The following is a 20,833-nucleotide window of genomic DNA, read 5'->3' on the forward strand; positions in this document are numbered from 1 at the left end:
CTTGCTTATACGTTCCATAGATATTGATTGATTTAGTCAGACAAGCTTTTTGAAAAGCTATTACTTGTAAAACAGTTAGGTTTCACTATAGCCCTCTCATAGCCATGGCTCAGTCGACTGATGTGAGCAAACGTGTACATAAGGCTGGTCTTGGGGATTGAGTCTTCTCCCACCTTTATTTGATAAAGCCATTGAATTTCACGGATACTATAGCACTGTTGTATGTGATTGTTCATGTATCATATTTCATCTCAAACTGTCAGGGTCTAAAAATAGAAGATAATATACTAGTATTCCTTTTTTTAAGGAAAACGTTTTTTTTTCAAACAAATATTATAAATGCATATAGACATGTCTTTGCTGGAATACATGGACTCTATCAACTCCTTTTAATTTGTCGTTTCTGTGGGATAAAACAACTCCGTTTAATTTGTCGTTTCTGTAGGATAAAATTGTTTCATGTTAAGTTAAACCTATAAAATAAAATCTCTTGTGCGAGCCTCCTGCTACGTTTACAACCTGCAACTTCGGATTTGAAAAAAAAAAAAAGACACTTTTTCCCCCAAATGCTTAGCTTTTACTGATTTTTTCAGTCTTAATTTGCCAAAAACAAAACAAAGAAATAAAACGAAACAAATCAAATTAATCAAACTAAATAGAATCGAGCATTATATATATATATATATATATATATATATATATATATATATATATATATATATATATATATATATATAAGTCATGGCGACGGCTATACGGCATACAGCAAATTTTTTTTTTCTCTTTTGACAACTCAAAAATGTTGAACTTGAATATCCTGTCTTGAAAAGTTAAAGTAAATCTTAAGAAATAAAGTTAATATTTTCTTTGTTGAATCTGTTCGCTAATTTGCATCATAATTTTATTTTTCCTCAGTTTAAGACTTCGATCCACCAGGTTCAAAACTGTACAGTCTGACTTCGTTTTGACATGTTAGTAAAAGCCTCGGTTTTGATCCCATTACAGCTATACGAATTGCCATTGGATTGTCTATTGCTTCATCTTTGTCTTTGGAAAGGATCTGCCTCACAAACGCACCATTCATGTTCAGCTGTAATACATTGTTGGTACTACATCCTACAATGTAGATATTACCGTCAAAATCACAAGAAACTCCTAGAGGATAGCTCAAAGTCTCGTGTTCGAATGTGAGTTCCTGGGTACCTAATTTATCATCATGTAGAACATAAACTTTGCCATTTTCAATATGGTGCGAATAAATGATACGTCTAGAATGAAGACAAAGTCCATATACGTAGCCCTTATTGACTGTTACGGTGTGTAAAATGCTTCCGTTTTCGTCAATATGTCGGAGTAACCCATCGGTAGAGGAGACAATGAGATTGCCATTGTCACAAGCAATTCCATTAGGTTTGAATGATAGATTGACAACTTTGGTCGAAGATAGAAAAGGACTTTTGTCCATGACCAAATCAACAAATTCTATGCTTGAACGGGGAGAGCGAATGGTGACAGCAACCGATAATTGTCCGGTTTTTGTCATGGCCCAAGGTTTCCCTGACAACTTACAGGAAGCAACAAAACATTCGTTGATATGGAAGAGATACAATAAATTGTGATTGTCGCATATTGCAAGAACATGATCATCTCTAATGGCTTCAATATCGGTCATTCTGCATCCAGACTTAACCAGGACACTAGACAAAACTAAAGTGGAATTCAAATAATCTGTCTTAGAATTTGTATCCATTTCCTCCACAACAAGTTTGCCAAATGGTTTTTGTTCTTGAAGAACTTTTGTCACAATCGTGTCGTCCTTTAATTTTACATCTACATGTTTAAAACTGGATCGAACTGCTCCTAATTTTTCTGTAAGGGATTTGTAATTTTTCTGGACTTCCTTCATTGCAAGAAAAAGTGACATCTTGTTTTTATCGTTTGGATTTTTCAACTTTTCAATGTCGTTATCAAGATTTACTTGAAAATCAGATAACATTTCGATCTTTTCCACAAATTGTGCGTTTTTCCCGCTCTCAACACACTTTAGCTGATCTATAAATTCAGCCTCCTTCTCGTTCAAAAATTCTACCATTGACTGTTTTATTGATTGTATATGCGAACGAACATCGTCAACTTGAGCCTGAAATTTTTCTTTACTTTTAGTAATGCTAGCTGTATCTTCTGTGCATTCTCCTTTCAAATTTTCAAGCAATGCGCTCAATTTCTCTAGTTCATCATTTTCACTTGCCTGTTTAGCGCATTCCTCCAAGTTTTCAACCTTCTCGCATTTTCGATGCTCTGTCGTTGCACACAGTAAACAACAAGCCTGCTCATGATCAAAACAATAAACCTCTAGTTTCCGATCAGCGTGTTTTTCACAAAAAAGTGTCATGTTAGAACAACAGTCTGCTTCGGCATCATCTAGCGACAGAACACGGTGTTCCATAGACAAACGGTTAGCGTGATGGCTGTTGGCGCATTTCTCACATAGGTCGTCACAGCAGTCAATACATCGTGACGTAGCAAGTTCAACTGAATTCATACGCTGACAGATGTCGCAAGATTTTTTGCTGGAATCTTCCATGTCTCTACAAACCGTATAATGTATGAAGATAAACACTGCACTTTGAAATGGTTCACGTAGTTTGAATATGGAAAAGTATAAATATACGCTAAATATATGAAATAGTTTAGGAGATAAAATTACTTCCAACTTCTTCCTTTCCTTACACAATAATGCGTAATTCCAGCGTTTGCTAAAACCACAGCACAGCCACTTTCTGCAAATAAAGCAAACGTGTTTATCAGTAAGGTTTCTTAGGGTTCTGCGCTTTCGCATCACAATGTTATCTTGAAATTGCGGAAATAATTCACACTGCAGTAAAAAGGCTAGATCTGCACCTGGCTACCTGGAGTATTTTTGTAACGTTTAAATTTTATCATCATGCAGTTACAATAATCCCTGACACATCAAATACCCTTAAGATTTCCGAGAGTGCAATGTACACTCAAAGGATTATTTATTAAATGCGACCAGGAAACGGAAATGCGAACATGTGTACAGTATAGGTCTATGTCTTTATCATGTTTTATCTGTGTTAAAATGCGATAAAGTTTGTACTAGATTTTATTTCCTTCGTGTCCCATGACAATTCAATTTTTTGAAGTTATGCACAATCATCATATTTTGAAGGTTTGTGATCAACTTTAACATGGGCCTTCATGGTTTTACTTCTTAATTTTTACATACTTTTCATATGCATATATATAAAGAAAATTCCAATTGACAGAACAGAAACACAAAAAAATTTTCATTGCACTAGTTTGGACTAATCCTCAAAAGCATAGGGGTGGGGTGGGGGTTATACAGTGATGGGGATGGCCCCATCATCCATACGTCCACCCGTAACCCATCAGGGGTATCGTACCCATCTCTTATCTGCAACTCCTTCTATACCACTGTATAAAATCTAATCAGACTTTCACAGAATATTTATTGTATAGAGCCATTGTGCACCTAGCTCCTATTTTACTTTCGATTCGAAAGATATTTAGGGTTTCCCATAGCAAAACATGGATACCGCAACATCGGGAGTACCCATCTCTTATCCCAACTCTACCTATACCACTAAATAAAATTTAAAGAAACTTTCAGAAAATCTTTATTAACTGTTCCATTGTGCACTTCCTATTTTTTGTTTCAATTGGACAGATATTTTGGGTTTTCCATAGTAAAACATGGATACATTCTATAACATTGGGGGTACCCATCTCAAATCAGCAACTCCTCAGTCCTATATATACCACTGAATAGAATTTAGTGAGTGTTTCCCCATAGCAAAAAATAGACATTATTTTTTATCTATTTATTTTTCTTTTTTGCTGCTTACAGTTTTAAATGTATTAAAATCTCATTGAATGTGTAAAATCAGCTATACTACAGTATTTAATTTATAGCAACGTTCTTATTATGAAATAATGACAAACAAAACTTTTCTGTGGAAAACTCTCTCGACCATAACTATTTATGATTTTAAAAAAAGTTTGGATTTTCTGGGGATTAAAACCAAGGGATTAAAATCCCGGGAATCGGTATTGTTTTCAAGAGACTGACACTTTAACTACTACATCATACAAGGCATTATAAGTAGTCAGTGGCATTAAATCATGTTTGTGATATGACCCTTCAATAACTGGGCATCAAATATTTTTCAAACGAATATGTGTCATAAAAGTGTATTTTTAAGGTGTAGTGGACCCTTGCCCCATGTTTTTTTTTTTTTTTTTTTTTTTTTTTTTTTTTTTTTTTTTTTGTTAAGCAAAAAAATGTATAATTTTACTTTGAAGATATAGTTTCAAAAAAATGGAGCGAATACTCAATCATCATGCATGGAAAAATTTTGTTTAAGTATGAAGAAATTATCATTTTTGCTCTCTTTGGTGTTTGCATACTATTGCATGGATTAATAATTTCAATGTTAAATTACGAGGTTGTTGCAAGTTGTGTAGATTTTACATATAGTACTGATCGAAATATTAAAGAAACTTTTTTACAAATTTTCATTTGCACTTGCTTAGTTGTTGAACATGAGCACTACCGGTTATTTCACATTAAAGACAATTTCAAGAAGAAACTGACCATGCAATTATGTAGCACCTACATCAAAAACATAAACGTATGTAGCTAAATTAGCTTTACATTTACAGTTGTCTTTCTTTGCAAGATCTTAACGTAAAATCTGCTCTTAGTGTGTTTGGGTTTGACATGACGCCCAAATTCAGAACTTTAAGTCATGATAACGACCATTTAAAAATGCGCACTACATTTTATACCTAATAATGAAAGGAACATTTTCGAAGAAATATTTGGACGAAAGTAATTAGATATTAACCGCCAACAACTGATGATTATTGACCCTTTAACATAATTACAAGCATTTTGAAATCGTTTTGAAAAATTAATGGCATCATTTATAGTTTCAACTGAATGATTTGAATTCCATACAGGTGCTGCATTAAAGGCACACAGATATGATAAAGTAGATAAAAAAAAATGGAAATTTTGAATTTTACAATACTATACTGAAATTTTTATTTATTCATATTTTATTTATTCATTTTTTGCAATTGTAGAATTAAGACAGAAAATACATATTTTTCGTACAAAACAATATATTTTCAACAATTAACTTTAGAAAATAATTTGAACAGAAAGCATAAAAGGTATAGGGTTAAAAACAAGAGGCCCAGGGGCCACATCGCTCACCTGAGCACTTTGGCTAGGAAAAAGCAGAAATCACTTCAATCTTGAAAGGTTGAAAAGTTTAAATATAAAAGTGGTTGGGGGGGGGGGGGGGTCAGGAATTGAACAAATTTGAATCTACATTATCTGAGGATGCTTCCATTTAAATATGACCAATCATGGCTTTGCTGTTCTTGAGTAGAAGATTTTTAAAGATTTAACCTATGTATTCCTATGTAAAACTTTGATCACCCATTGTGGCCCCACCCGATCCCCAGGGGTCATGTTTGAACAAACTTGAATGTACACTATCTAAGAATGCTTCCATATAAATATGACCAATCATGGCTTTGCTGTTCTTGAGAAGAAGATTTTTACTATGTGTTCCTATGTAAAACTTTGATCGCCCATTGTGGCCCAACCCGACCCCCGGGGGTCATGAGTTGAACAAACTTGAATGTACACTATCTGAGGATGCTACCATATAAATATGACCAATCATAGCTTTGCTGTTCTTGAGAAGAAGATTTTTACTATGTGTTCTTTGTAAAACTTTGATCGCCCATTGTGGCCCCACCCGACCCCCGGGGGTCATGAGTTGAACAAATTTGAATGTACACTATCTGAGGATGCTTCCATGTAAATATGACCAATCATGGCTTTGCTGTTCTTGAGAAGAAGATTTTTAAAGATTTTTCCTATATATTCCTATGTAAAACTTTGATCGCCCATTGTGGTCCCACCCGACCCCCGGGGGTCATGATTTGAACAAATTTGAATCTACACTACCTGAGGATGCTTCCATGTAAATATGACCAATTATGGCTTTGATGTTCTTGAGAAGAAGATGTTTAAAGATTTTTCCTATATATTCCTATGTAAAACTTTGATCGCCCATTGTGGCCCCACCCTACCCCCGGGGGTCATGATTTGAACAAACTTGAATGTACACTATCTGAGGATGCTACCATATAAATATGACCAATTATGGCTTTGCTGTTCTTGAGAAGAAGATTTTGAAAGATTATTCCTGTATATTTCCTATGTAAAACTTTGATCGCCCATTGCGGCCCCACCCTAGCCCCGGGGGTCATGATTTGAACAAACTTGAATCTACACTACCTGAGGATGCTTCCACATAAGTTTCATGTTTTCAAGCACAGTGGTTCTTGAGAAGAAGATTTTTTAATGATGCCATTAATTTTTCACGAATTCTTAATTATCTCCCCTTGGAAGAGGGCGTGGCCCTTCATTTGAACAAACTTGAATCCCCTTTACCCAAGGATACTTTGTGGCAAGTTTGGTTGAAATTGGCCCAGTGGTTCTTGAGAAGAAGTCGAAAATGTGAAAAGTTTACAGACGGACAGACGGACAGACAGACGGACAGACGGACTACAGACAAAATGTGATCAGAAAAGCTCACTTGAGCCTTCGGCTCAGGTGAGCTAAAAAGGGTTTCATGACAATATAATTCCAACATGTATTTCCCAGTACTTTTTGTGACAATGAGATATTACATTGTTTTTCTTCACTTAATTATCACTAATCTAGAAACTGCTTTTTAATACAATATATACATGTATTGGCTAAGATTATATTTGAGCAACAAAGATTCACTTTTCTATACATGTGCATACCGTCAGTTTGTGACACGACTTTTCTGATAGTTTATTTATATAATTTTATTTTACAAAATAGCATATTTAAATATTATACATATATTTCTTAATGATTTTTTTTTTTTTTGCAGACTAATATATCTTTATTCTCTGAGAAAAAATACACATTTTTTTTTGCATATAAATCACTTTATAAGCACTGTTTTTTTTTTTTTTTTTTTTTTTTTTTTTTTTTTTTTTTTTTTTTTTTGGTGGGGGTGACTGGAAAATTTATGATTGGCACAACTTAATTGAATTTGGACGATAACGACTTGCAAACCTGATGAGAAAATTTTGTATAAAAGAACCAAAACGTTTCATCAGGAACATGCATAAAAAAGAAAGCTGCATAATTATATTATTATTAGCTTAAAATTCTTTACGTATGCCATAATGCTTGAACTTTATGTAAGCCAGAGTCATCATGAATTTAAAACAAGAAAAAAACAACGCCCCCCTATCATGTTAAAGAAAAATAGAGCTTATTATTACACTTGGTAAACAGGAACTTAGTATAGCGAAAAGGATAAATATGCATGCATGGAGAGAGACAAAATACTTCAATAATCTTTTTTTTTTTTGACATTCATGTATCTTGTGCTGGGTTCCATGATGTCATTTTACTTGACTTGCTCTAAAACTCGGTCAATTCTGTCACTGTCGAACACCAACGAATGCAAATAAGATTTAGCTGATCCGGCCTACAGTGTGACGTAAGCGGTCCAATATATCATCGACAGGTCCTAATATCTCACTCTGCGGTCAAACATCTATTTTTATGCCCCCGTATCGAAGATTCGGGGGTATATAGTTTTTGCCCTGTCCGTCCGTCCGTCTGTCTGTCTGTCTGTTTGTCTTTTTGTCTGTTTGTCCGCAAAAACTTTAACATTGCCCATAACTTTTGATTGGTTGGAGCTATGGCTTTCATATTTCACATATGTATTCCTTGTCACAAGACCTTTCTTTGGGTACCACCACATTTGACCTTTTGACCTTGGAGTTTGACCCAGATTTGGAAAATTTTATCCAACTTTAACCTTGACCATAACTTTTCAACAATTGGTACTAGGGCTTTCAGTCGCCCGCGTGGCGCAGTGGTTAGAGCGTCTGCTCTAGAGTCGCGAAGTAAGGAGTTGATCCTTACGTCGCGGGTTCGAATCCCACTGCGGGACGTGGAGACCGGTCCTTCGGATGAGACCGTATAAACCGAGGTCCCGTGTCGCAGTAGGTGCTGGCACGAAAAAGATCCCTCACTGCTCAATGGCCGTAAGTGCCGAGTATAGGACAAAATTTGCAGCTCTCCACCGGCAAGTGATGGCGTCTCTATATGAGTGAGAAATTCTCGAGAGGGACGTTAAAAAAACATACAAACAAAAAAAACTAGGGCTTTCATACTTCACGTATGTAATCCCTGTGACAAGACCTTCCTTTGGATACCACCAACTTTGACCCTTTGACCTTGACCTTGGAGTGTGACCTACTTTTGAAAAACTTTAACATTGACAATAACTTTTCAAGAGTTGGCGCTAGGGTAATCAAACTTCACATATTTAATCCTTATGACAAGACCTTCTTTTGGATACCTACAACTTTGACCCTTTGACCTTGACCTTGGAGTTTGACCTACTTTTTGAAAACTTTAACCTTGGCCATAACTTTTGAACCATTAGTGCTAGGGCTTTCATACTTCACATATGTAATCCTTGTGACAAGACCTTCCTTTGGATACCAACAATTGTAATCCATTGACCTTGACCTTGGGGTTTGACCTAATTTTGAAAAACTTTAACCTTGTTCATAACTTTTGAACGATTGTTGCTTCAGCTTTCATATTTCACCTGTATATTTCTTGTGAGAAGGCTTTTCCTTGGGCACCATTAATTTTGACCATTTGACCTTGACCTTCATGTTTGACTTACTTTTGAAAAACTTTAACCTTTTCCATACCTATTCAATGGTTGCTGTTAGGGCTTTCATATTTCACAGGTATATTCCTTCAGACATGACCTTACTTTGCGTACCAACATATTTGATTTGCATTTGAGAAAGTTTAACCTTTGCTATAAGTTGCCATACGGGGGCATCAGTGTTTCACAAACACATCTTCTTCTTTTTTGACCGCTCAGCAAAACATTGGAAATGTTAGACTTTTTTAGTATAGATTGATATGGGAACCAATTTTTAAAGGTATAACACTCGTATTTATGTCATGTTGTAAATTTTGAATTTACCGGGTGGCAGCATGTTGTAAATTTTGTATTAACTGCCACCCGGTAAATTCAAAATTTACAACATGACATTTACCAGGTTGAATTTGAAATTCTTAAGAGACGAACAATTCAATGGCTTTTGCTTCATGTATTTGTCTTAACACAGCATATAAGACAAATATAGACGGTCCATGCATGCATATACGAGACCTGCCGCTAGCTTACTGCGGTCCATTATAAAAAAAATTAAAACTAAGTGAATTTGTATATTTAATAATAAAAACTTAAAAAGGTTGTACGGAAATATAATCAATATATACATATACAGAGAACAACTTGACAATGGTGAGACGGTTATAATTATCATTGTGAACTACAACCTTATTCAGATGTTTTAAAGAATTGATATGATATAGACAAATGTCAATGATGTATGAGAAACATCAATATATCGGCTAATTAAATGGATTTAAAATAACAATGTCAACGACTACATATACACCATGAGTTATACATTATTGCAAATATAGGAACAGATAACAATTGAAATTATCCAGTCAATTATCTATTTATCTGACTTGTGGTGGGGTGGAATGTAGTAACGCTCAACTTTATACAGGCCAACTAAGCCACAACGGCGGGTTTTCAGAGTTTCATAGAAATCCATGGCAACATTTAAGTGTTCCATTCCATTTTCACATTCACAGAGGATCAGGTATGCAAAATTTTCAGTTCGCATCGTTGCCCTGAGAAAAGTTATTCTTCGAAGTTTAAGGACCCTGGGACAGTTCCAGAGAATGAATTTCGCGCCACTCCACGTGCTCCATAACTCTTCCATTGATGGCGTCTGCTCCAGCGCATGGAATGACGTCAGATAATACACGCTATCCTTGCTGACTGGTGTACGAGGTAATTGTTTCACTCCATCTCTCACAATACATTCTATTTCATCGTAAAATTCTGCAATATAAATATGCATTATTATATAGTTACAGGCTCTCTTACTTAAAAAAATATAATTATTATAAAAATAATAATCAGAAAACATATTATTTATTATGATCTTTGAGTTTTACAAAGTGTTGATAACCCGAATTCAAAATGGTAAAACGGTACGTCTGTGAAAAAAAATCTTTTAAAAAATTCTATTACTTCACACTCTTTCCATATGAGCCCTTTTCCCCCCATTTCTGGAAATCTTTTATAATGGTTCAACACATTAATATAATCTTCTTGCATATAGATTTATCCACTGTCACAGAAATAATTACTAAATATGTGGATTTATATTTGTGATCACGAAAATCCACGAGAGGCAGCTGTAGGGATCCGATACAAAGTCTGCAATTAACTCAATTTGTCATTTTCTTATATTTCATTCACTTTGTATTCCATTCTGTGTATACATGCAAGCGGATCAGAGTCCTTTATGCTAGGAGAATGAAATATACTAAAGCTTCGGAAGCTTTTGTGTCTGGTAACTCCCCAGGGGAAACATCCCGATTTCTGTATAGATTTAATGTGAGAATGTATTTTTTAGCATATTATACAATGACAGTTGAAGTTAATCAGGCCTTATCTGACAAGGTCTTTCGTCTGGTATCTCAGCATTGGTCAAAGGATGACATACATTGTACATTTTATTATTCAACATTAATATTTTCAACAATTTTAAAAACAATGTTTGAAAAAAAAGAGGTTGCTCTAAACCAATTTTTAAGAGATTTGAACCTTATTCCATCATGAGTTAACGGAGAACAACACCTTGTTAGGAGAGTTAACTCTACCAATGATTTATTTTATAACAGACAAAATTCAATTTAGTAGGTAGATCTCCCTTATAGAATTTTAAACAAAAAAGTAGCTACAGCAGAATAAATAAATAAAACTCTGTTATAGATTACAGTCACAAATTTAACTTTTCATCTGTCAAAGGTCCCCTCTCTCCCACCCCTTTTTAAAACTGTTTGTTTGGCCACATTTATTGCATAACGTCAGATTGCACTGCAATATGACAAGGGGACTCGATCAATGGACTTTGGGATCATGTTTTACATTCCGACAAATTGTTTTCCCCTCTCATATGACAATATTGGCATGGGGTGATTTTTATATCAATTTTGTTGCATTGTCAGGCTTCCCCAGGATAATTTAACGACATTCCGTCAGCCAAAACAATGCAGTTTATCTAACGTCATAAAAAAGATGAGCAATGGTCATCTTCTTGGGGGGGGGGGGTGCTTCGTGTTCAACATTTTTTTTTTCAAATGAAGGGCTTTCTGGTTGAAACAGAGGAACTGTCCGAACCATTTCTAAATAAAGACAATGTCGCACATTTACATTCTTTAAAAGGTTTTTATTTTTCTTTTTGGGTTTATCTTTTAATGTTTATATATGCATATTAAAACCTCAGTGAGATTTGTTCCCATGTACGATGTGTTAAGATCTAATGCTGAGACTGTGAAGGGCATCCATGGGAAAATCAAATTAACTGGTGACAGTCGAGAAATAAATCATATTACTCAGAATTTCCTTTTCTTTTACTGGAGATAAAACTAATAAACTTTGAATTCTTAATGTTACCGGTTTTCGGATGTGAAACAAAAATCAGTTTTTTTTTTTTTTGTTTTTTTTAAAATCCTTGGGTTTACATAATTATATCATATGTATAGAACTAAGCGGGTTTTTTTAATTAAAGGGAAAGTACTAAAATTTTTCTTTTATCTCCATACGTCAACAAAGTTGGAAAGGGGGAGCTACATGTATGCCAACTCTTGAGTATAGTCTGGTTTTTCTAATGTATTTTAACAAAACACACACATTCCTATACTTGCCCCTATTTCGGTCCGGAAATGAAAAAGGTTTCAATAGAGGATGTCTATATAAAGAAGACAGCTTCATAAAGTATTTTGATATAAGTTGTACATTATATATTTTGCAGTATTTTTCTATTAAAGATGTTTTTTCCATATATCCCTTGTTGTACAATTTTTAGCCCTATTGTGGCTCAAGAGTTGCATGATAAGTTTACATGGGTAAGACATTCAAGATAAATTTCGCCTTAACGTAACGCCGCTAAAATCTGTGAAACAGGGACTTTCAATGGGATTTGACCATCAGCTTATTCATATCTAGTCTGATATGCCCACTTTTAGCAAAATCTTTATCAAAAATGACAGTGACGAATATTGTCGGGGATGTCGGGGATGGGGTTAACACGTTTTGCCCCTGCCAGATTGAAAATCCCAACTAACCGTAAAATAAGGTAGTGGAAATTATTTGTTAACAAAGAAGTCGACTTTTGTTGATGATTTATTGAGCATCCCCTTGAAATATACCATTTGTTTAACAATGTACATACCTGGTTGTATAATCCTGTTACCTAATACTTCTATGGAAAATTTATGGTTGTGGACACGTAGAATGTCCATCTGGACATGGTTCTTTTGTTCTGTCTGTCTTCGGAAGTCCTTAATCCCACTGAAGAAGACCGAGTAATCCACATAGGAGTACTGAGCTGTAATGAAAAATAAACAGCGATTAATTTTTAGCTCAACCAAGCTGAAAGCTCGTTAATATTTTTGGATCAAATGTGTCTGGCATCCGTCTGTCTGTATGTCTGTCGTGTGTGTTGTCTGTAAACTTTTCAAATTTTTGACTTCTTCCCCAGAACCGTTTGACCAATTTTAACCAAACTTGCCAAAAAGTACCCTTGGGTGAAAGAGGTTCAATTAAGTTAATCTGTTCAAATGAAGAACCACGCCCTCTTTCAAGCGGAGATAATTAAGAATTTTTCAAAAATAAATATCGAGATTCCATGTCATATTAAAATTTTCCAGCTATACTTTCACAATCAAACTCCGTTCATATTTCTAAAATTCTATCCTGATTACAAGGTAGTAATTATGTAATCTTTAGGTAAAAGTCAGATTATATTCGAGACCAAAATTTGTCTGAAAACATAATTACATGTATTACAAGAGTATACATTTAGTCAGAGCTATCGACAATACTATTTCTTAATACGATTATCTATGGAATCCGGATAGGGCCATACAGTTCACTATCGCACCATCGAGCATCGACTAAAGGGTCGATGGCGCGATAACGATGAAGCGATGGTGCGATGACGATAAAGCGATAGTGCGATAGCGCGATGACGATGATGCGATGATATGAACATATACAAATTAATGTTTAAAATAAATAATACGACAGGACAGACGGACCTTCTAAAACAATGGTTAGATCTCGCCAAAAATCACCAAGCGTTCTTTGACTGTGTATCAGATCTAGTTGTTTTCACAATAAAGGCTTAACGACAGATACTCCATTTTAACTGATACAAGTACATCTATCCCTTCAACTTTTCAGAGAGAGAGACAATGCAATGGAAGGGCCATATCTGTAGGTCAATTAAATTAAATATCTCAGTATATTGATGAATTAGAGGTATGTTTTCAAAATTTGTAGAAACTATCTAAAGCTGCTGTGATGATTTTTTTTTCTTTCGGTGGGGCATCGTATTTTTCAGATCATTTCATTGGCAAGAGGGAACGATAGTCAAAATAAAGTTAGTCACACAAATAACAAAAAATATCGCTGTATATGTCTACAGAAAACACAACAAAACAAATATAAACACAGATTCACAATATCGGATTTGATTTCCATGTAGACGGCAAATTATCGGAAAAGCAACGAAAGGAGTGGATTTGTTACAAAGTCCATTAACCAGTAATTTAAAGGAATCGCTAGATCTAAACAATATCAATTTGGTCTCCGTTTTCTATTGCGTGAAGGCCTTGTATCTTCTTCTGAAGGCGTTAGATTATACACCATGGCAGCTAAAACAATATCCCAGATACAATAAATCGATTTCACTTTATCAGCGGACATGCGAGATCGCGCTTAATTTAAAAAGACAGGATTAACGAAAATCTCATTGCTTAAGGATTAAATAAAAACTAATTTGCAGCAAAAACGCGAATTTGTATGTATGTGAAAGACCTTATGTTAGTAATAAGTCATGACAGGGTATTTTTGATTAACAGAAATTTGATATTTACTTTGTAACTTTTCATATTAAAAATTTCATCGTGTCCCATGGCAAATAATTATCATTACATCTAACTATTCAAATCACTGGTACTATGAGTAGTTTGCATGTTTAACCTTTCAAGGGTACCAAAATATTTGATATATAGCAAAATTCACTGTTAGAGGTATGAACCATGAAAACAAAAGTGATATGATATATACATACATGTACATGTAATTTTGCTTACATACATTGTATATATTTGTCACATTTTGTTTTTAAATTTTTCTATGCAAAAATTTTAGATAGTTATAATAGCAAATCAAAAACCTCAGATATTAAGAGATAGAAGGTAATTTATTTCATTAATTGCACACTGGTGACATGGGCAACTCTAGCTAAATGTATATATATGTGTATTTCAGACAAGAGGTAGAATGTGCATTGTTTACTGAAATAAGTTCCAGTATGGACTGAATTTAAAACAGGGTTATATGCCAAATAAATAACATTGTCCGTAAGTGTCATCAAGTTCCACCTATTCGCCGGAAGGGCGGAAAATGTGGTCTTCGGGTATCTTTCGATAACTGCTCAGTGCTCTTTCCCTATATATGCCCGTGTAATGTATGATATCGCTATATACATATAGAAGTTAATGAATTTCTTACAGAAGAATTTTTTTTTAACGTACATAAATTATATCTTCAACCTAAACCACATTGTTTAAAGTAGACATATCACACAAAAGTTGGATATACATTTTCAATCAAATATTGTCATGACCATGTTAAAATTCCGGCAAGTCAAAACAACAGAATATCTTACATTTTAAAAAATTCTGCTTATCAGCATTCAAAATGCATCAAAAAATTAACACTTGTGAAACAATTCAATGATTTGGGTGATATGTCAAATTCACTTTTTGTGTTACTAACGAATAAAATTTTAAAAAAATTAAATAGAAACCATGTTTTTCCATCATGCTGCTTAAACCGTGTCTGATATTTAAATGTGGAGTCCGTAAATAAATCGGCTATTGTTTTAAATTTCTAATATCTTTGAAACTTGATTGTTTTAAATTGTGTAATTTACAGGAAAGTCCTATCTTTATATTAAGTAATAAAAAATTATAGAAAGATCTCTTTAATTTTAGTTAGTCTGAACGTATAAAAAATATAGGGCTTTAATCATATTTTCATTTTTATTGTGACAATTTCTGTCGATAAAATGACTGAACTTTGGCTGTAACGTCTGGGCCAGAGGAAAACATCACATATAACAACACTCCGTGCATCACACGCTCACCGATATAGTACTTTCTTCCAAGTAAAACATATTACGGCAATAACGGTACCAAGGCGACACAGTTCTGAAAAGTCATTACCTTTGCTACAATGTACTTATAGATAGTAGAGGAATTTACATAGTTATCCTAGATAAACTCGGTTTTCTCTGTTAGTTTTTCTTACACAGAGAGAGATTTCAAAAAATCAATTACATGTATTTATCGCACTGTGTGATAATACTAATATTATTTGGAGTTGAAAAATATAGCATGTATATACATAGACCTTAACATTCTGGTTTAAGTCAGAACGATGAAGACAAAATTCATAGCACATACAAGTCTTATTCTATTACTGGAGCATCTGTAATAACGTGCAGATGTGCAAGTATATACCACCCACTACAATCAATATACCGGTAACAACAAAACCACAAAGGTCGCCAGTTATTGGAGGAAAAGAAATCTTTCAATATGTTTGGTTAAAATGCCGCTGACCCACTGATGCTATAGAAAGTTGTTGATAAAAATATTCTCCTTCTATATAGTTTAAATTCTGTCTAGTCATATCATTCTGCGATCATATGCGATCATTGTGTTCTTAATTCATTCATGCCATGGAAACAAAAGTTTTGTTTTAGATATATACATGTACAAGCATACAGGTACATATAGTATCGATACATTGGAAAAAAATTAATTCCGGGCATGTTCCTTATAGTTTGTGTGATGCCATCATTCAATGACGTAATGAATGGCAGGGCATTACTGGGGAATTCTTGATTCCTCCATTCAGAGATTACTCAAATACCACGTAGAGTTAGCCATTTTTACTTTCAGCCCGAGTCTATGCATGTTGTCTATGATGATTCTCCATCATGGCTTCTACATGATTGCACATGCGCCTTTTCACATACCCAACATCTTTGAAATAATTGCCATTCTGACGTAGGAATAACTTGGTCTCGTTTTCTATTAATGAGTTACGGTTGTGCCAAATTGACAGAGACGCACATGGGTACCATATGGACACCATTTGAGAATGTTGACCGGTTAACCAAGGTAACTCGGCAATTAATAGAGCAAAGTGAATTCCTATACATCGTACAAAACCACTTCAAACAAACGCCTGTGTCGTATCAAACCCAGACTTCCATTACTTCATTGACAACTTAAACTATGTGTTTTGCTACAGGTTTGTGCCAAAAACTCAAACGATTTATTTCAAACAATCTGTTAATTATCATATTCATAATACAGATTTTACATTTTAGTGTTTTTTTTCCAAAAAGTTTGCTTATGAAATGTGAAGATAACGATGACAGTGATCATTCTCAAAAGTCCATTTAAACAATTATGAACAGAGCGAACACTGACCTCAGAAAACAGAGGCAGGATCAGTTGAGCATCCCCTGTCGATTTGTCATCCCGCAGTGTGCTCTATATCATGATCGGGTAAACGGATATATCTTCATTTATGAGATGTAAGAATTAAATTTTAAGCTTTTAGGTTTTTAAGGTATAAAGTAAATACCACAACACGAGGCAAAGATCATATTCGTTTATAAGCTAGGTTAACTTTGTAGTCATTGTAAATGAATGGACACAAGTTAATAATAGGCTTCCGTTTCATGGCTCGCATCTTAAAAAGAATGTAAACCATCAATTTTGAAAACAGAACAGTCTTGAAATCACTCTGCAAATCAGAATGTCTTGTAATCGCAGTAACACAGGATGTTCTGATAGTGCTTGACAATTGAAATGTTCGAAATCGGCCTGACAGTTTGACACAATACCATGGAGTATGTAACAATTTAACGCTTTGAATGTTGAAATTCAGAATGTCTTAATATCGATCAAAGTATCAAAATACATTGCAATCCGAATGTCTTGATATCGATATATCAGTTGATTGTCTTATCTGTCAAGAAATTTTTATTTAAAAAATTGTTGTACATAGATACGTCAAACTTATATATCTGTTTATGGTAGGATGTCTTAAAAGTCTTTATATCAATCAAACAACCAAAACTGCTTATTCCTGATCATTTTTTTTTTTGGGAAAGTTGCATTCTCCCTAAAATCTATACTGAATTATCTATACTGAAAATTAATGCAAAAACATGAAAAAAAATTCAAATCCTCTAAAATTTTGTATATACATGATATAAATTGATTTTTTTTTTTTTTTTTTTTTTTTTTTTTTTTGCTTGGAAATTGATGTACTTCGTTTACTGTGTGATCACTGATCAGACATTAGAAAATCACGTATACTTGTAAAGGTTTATTTACAGAAGAAAGAAAAAAAACGCACTTCATCCAATGTTTAAAGTATTTGTTTTCTACAGATATATTCTTATATATTGAATAAGGATTACTTTAATGATAAATATTTGATTTAGCAATAATAAAGCTTATTCAAAATTTTACAAATATACTAGTATACGGCATATTTTTTGAGTATCCTTTCGATTTTCACATTCTCAGCATGAAAATTAAAAATTATGAAGAGTCTGGGAGTTTCAATGATTTTTACATTTTTAGTGTTCTCCAGTTTTCTATTTTTTCATGTTTTGTAAAAGTGACAAATTCCAAATGAAATGGATGTTCAAGAATAAAAGTATTTGATTTTTTTCGGTTATACTCTTGAGAATATTCCCCTCAAACCTGCCCGCTTGATAAGTACATGTAAGTATAAAGTCTTAGAATGTTCGATGTGACACACAGACACATTTCCCTAGTTCTGATCAGCAGTTACACGTACGGTAGGTATTTACGCATTTTGCGTTGTATTATACAAATTAGTGTCTATTATTCTCGCAATACACAATTAAAACAACATACTCCAGAATTCTATATTCAGATACCAAACATACGACTCTTGTGACAATAAAATGTTAAATTCCTAAAAGCTACGATTATGCGATTGTTAAAATATTGTTATTGCAGCATCGATTCCCAGGAATTTGTTTTCGTTGATATCTAGTATTTTATTCTGGTAGATACAGGAAACTCCAAGCCCGATAAAAGGTAATTACCAAAAACGTTGGTGTGATAATACCCTTAAAATGATGGTTTCATGTCTACTTAATCCCTCTAAAACATTTCATAAACAACAGAATTCAGAAGGTTGGAAAAAATTAAGGATTGAATAAAATCGATACGGAATATATAATCTTATTCCCAAGTCAATTGAATAATGCATAAAGAATTTATTCCACGGTAAGTAATATGTATTGTATAACAGCTAATTTATTTGAAATAGTTTCATAGTTCAATACACCAAGGTACAGAAAAACTAACGGCTAATAATATAAATCATCAATGACATGGAGACGTCCGAATTATGTCGAGAACGCACCAGATGTGTCATAAAACACAAAACTTTCAGCAATATCACATTTCTTCTATAAAAGATATCAATCAATAAAGAGATAATGCTACTCACCATTTTTCTCAAGGCTTTTTAGAAGAATTCCCTCTAAGAACGTCGCTTGATGAGTGTTAGATTTGGCTGAGGACTTCCATTCTTTAGCGAGGCTGTCTTCGTTCATGTAGAATTTAAATCTTGCCTGGACATTGTAGTGTGGCAGGCTGGACATTATGCCATTTTACTACCTCCAAAAATCCCGTCAAGGAATGAATCCTTGATACCGAAAAATAATCGAACACCCACAAACTGAGTTGTTTAAAGCATCGAAAAATTGCTTCGAATCAAATCATATCAAGCGATGATTGATTTATTTACAAATATTGGTTTGCAAAATGTTTCAATATCCCAAGTATTTCCCCTTTGGCGACAAAAGTCCTCCTCCCCGAGTGAGTTGTCAAATCGTTCCTCGACCTTGTCACTCAGCCTTGTGTATGATTACACAGTTACATTATGTTTCATTAATGTAAACGTCCGAACTTGTGGGATCTAGATGATTTAAACTCATATTTTCACAGGATATAGATTTTCCTTATATCCGCTGCCTCCCCGTTATCGAAATGTCGCATCACACGGACAAGGAGTATTAGATCTATAGTGGCATCACTCCGAAATCTCATACATCTTACACCGTATTACCAGATGCCTCGTTCACTTCGTCAGTACTTGTTCCTGGGAGTAAATATTGTTGCTCAACTCGCCAAAATCTCACAATTAGGTCTTTACTACTTCATAAATCACTAGCACATGTGCTGGGTGTCAGCGATACTGGTGCTGCTGGTATCTATTGTACATCAAGCAATTATTTTATCTAGAAGTGAGGGACAATTTTCCCTACATATACTTAACAATATTTCTGTTTGTACAATATACACACGGCACTTCAGACAACAGTGCAAACGAAGTCGCTGACGCAATGGTTTCAGTCTGCAGGGAGTTTGAAGAGGGCTTTGGTGACAGACCGGGATTGTCTTGCAGAAAAGGTGACAGTGCATCAAGCGATGGAATACTTTTTTTTACGATAATTCTGACATTTGGATAGGGAAGACATTATCTTCTTGAGAGCTTGAGATCGATTTAATGGTGTATCTAACAGCCTGGTGCCAAAAAATAGCTGACATTGATAACCGTGTCTTTACATCAAACCAACGAGGAATATCCTATTTTCAACCAGAAAATGCCGTATATAACGAGAATACTGCATTTTGTACATTTCTCAGAAACTCTAATTATATAGATAGTGCCTTGTTATGTAGGATTTATTATATATTATGCGATTTGAGTGATTTAAATCTGCATATAAGATCTACAGTGTTTTGTAATTGTAATAATTTGATAAAATTGTTCCATGGAAAAATCTCACAATTACTGGGTTTGGATGCAACAGTAGAATATGTCACTTATTTATATTAATGCCCACCAAGGAAGCAATCTATTTGGTCTATACCCTTATGTCTGTTTGTCTGTCTATCTGTTAATGGTACATCGCTACACAAAAAGTCTGTATGGATTTAAATGTAACATTGTCTCACATGTTTTTTGTATATAGTGGACTCAAGATATTAAAGTCACCTGAACACTCAGGTGACCCCTTCATAAATTATGAAATCAAAAGCCCCCCTGGGTCAAGGGTTCTGGGGTTATATATAGGACGGGGCTCTATTTATCATATAGTGAAAATACATTAAATCTTTGAAAATCTTCTCTGTTCGTTGTGATGAGATGCCTCTTCCAAAATTGTGAAATTCATGGTCCCAGCGGTTATAGAGTTAGGACACGGGGCTCTATTGATCATATACTAGTAGTGAAAATGCATAATTCTTTGAAAATCTCTTCTCTCCCCCTGCATATTTATCACACAAACTAAGTGCATAGATATGATGAGCAAGCGTGTCTCTTTCAATATTGTGACATTCCATAGCTGGAGTTAGTGTGGGGCTCTATTGATCATTTAGAGAAGACGCATT

The 20,833-nt window shown here is 34.3% G+C and overlaps 2 protein-coding genes across 2 annotated transcripts; both read right to left on the bottom strand.

Moving 5' to 3' along the window:
- Positions 1–744: 744 nt before the first annotated feature.
- Positions 745–2,728, bottom strand: LOC133185254 (uncharacterized). The gene has a single exon (XM_061320364.1). It carries the CDS (start codon positions 2,582–2,584, stop codon positions 917–919), a length of 1,668 nt encoding a protein of 555 aa, XP_061176348.1. The 5' UTR covers positions 2,585–2,728; the 3' UTR covers positions 745–916.
- Positions 2,729–9,367: 6,639 nt separating this feature from the next.
- Positions 9,368–19,635, bottom strand: LOC133185844 (uncharacterized). Its single transcript, XM_061321135.1, has 3 exons — positions 18,885–19,635; positions 12,472–12,627; positions 9,368–10,070 (listed from the first exon to the last, which is right to left on the bottom strand). Exons 1-3 carry the CDS (start codon positions 19,036–19,038, stop codon positions 9,676–9,678), a joined length of 705 nt encoding a protein of 234 aa, XP_061177119.1. The 5' UTR covers positions 19,039–19,635; the 3' UTR covers positions 9,368–9,675.
- Positions 19,636–20,833: the final 1,198 nt, after the last annotated feature.

The sequence above is a fragment of the Saccostrea echinata genome, unplaced genomic scaffold, assembly GCF_033153115.1.
Source record: "Saccostrea echinata isolate AGI-Se365-2 ecotype Australia unplaced genomic scaffold, CSIRO_AGI_Sech_v1 ptg000012l, whole genome shotgun sequence".
NCBI lineage: Eukaryota > Metazoa > Mollusca > Bivalvia > Ostreida > Ostreidae > Saccostrea > Saccostrea echinata.

Excerpts from the sequence above, each read along its gene's own strand:
- LOC133185254 (XM_061320364.1), bottom strand. The coding sequence starts at position 2,584 with ATGGAAGATTCCAGCAAAAAATCTTGCGACATCTGTCAGCGTATGAAT.
- LOC133185844 (XM_061321135.1), bottom strand. The coding sequence starts at position 19,038 with ATGTCCAGCCTGCCACACTACAATGTCCAGGCAAGATTTAAATTCTAC. Across the intron at positions 12,628-18,884 it reads AAAAAGCCTTGAGAAAAATG|CTCAGTACTCCTATGTGGAT; the intron begins GTGAGTAGCATT and ends TTTTCATTACAG. Across the intron at positions 10,071-12,471 it reads TAACAGGATTATACAACCAG|AATTTTACGATGAAATAGAA; the intron begins GTATGTACATTG and ends TTTATATTGCAG.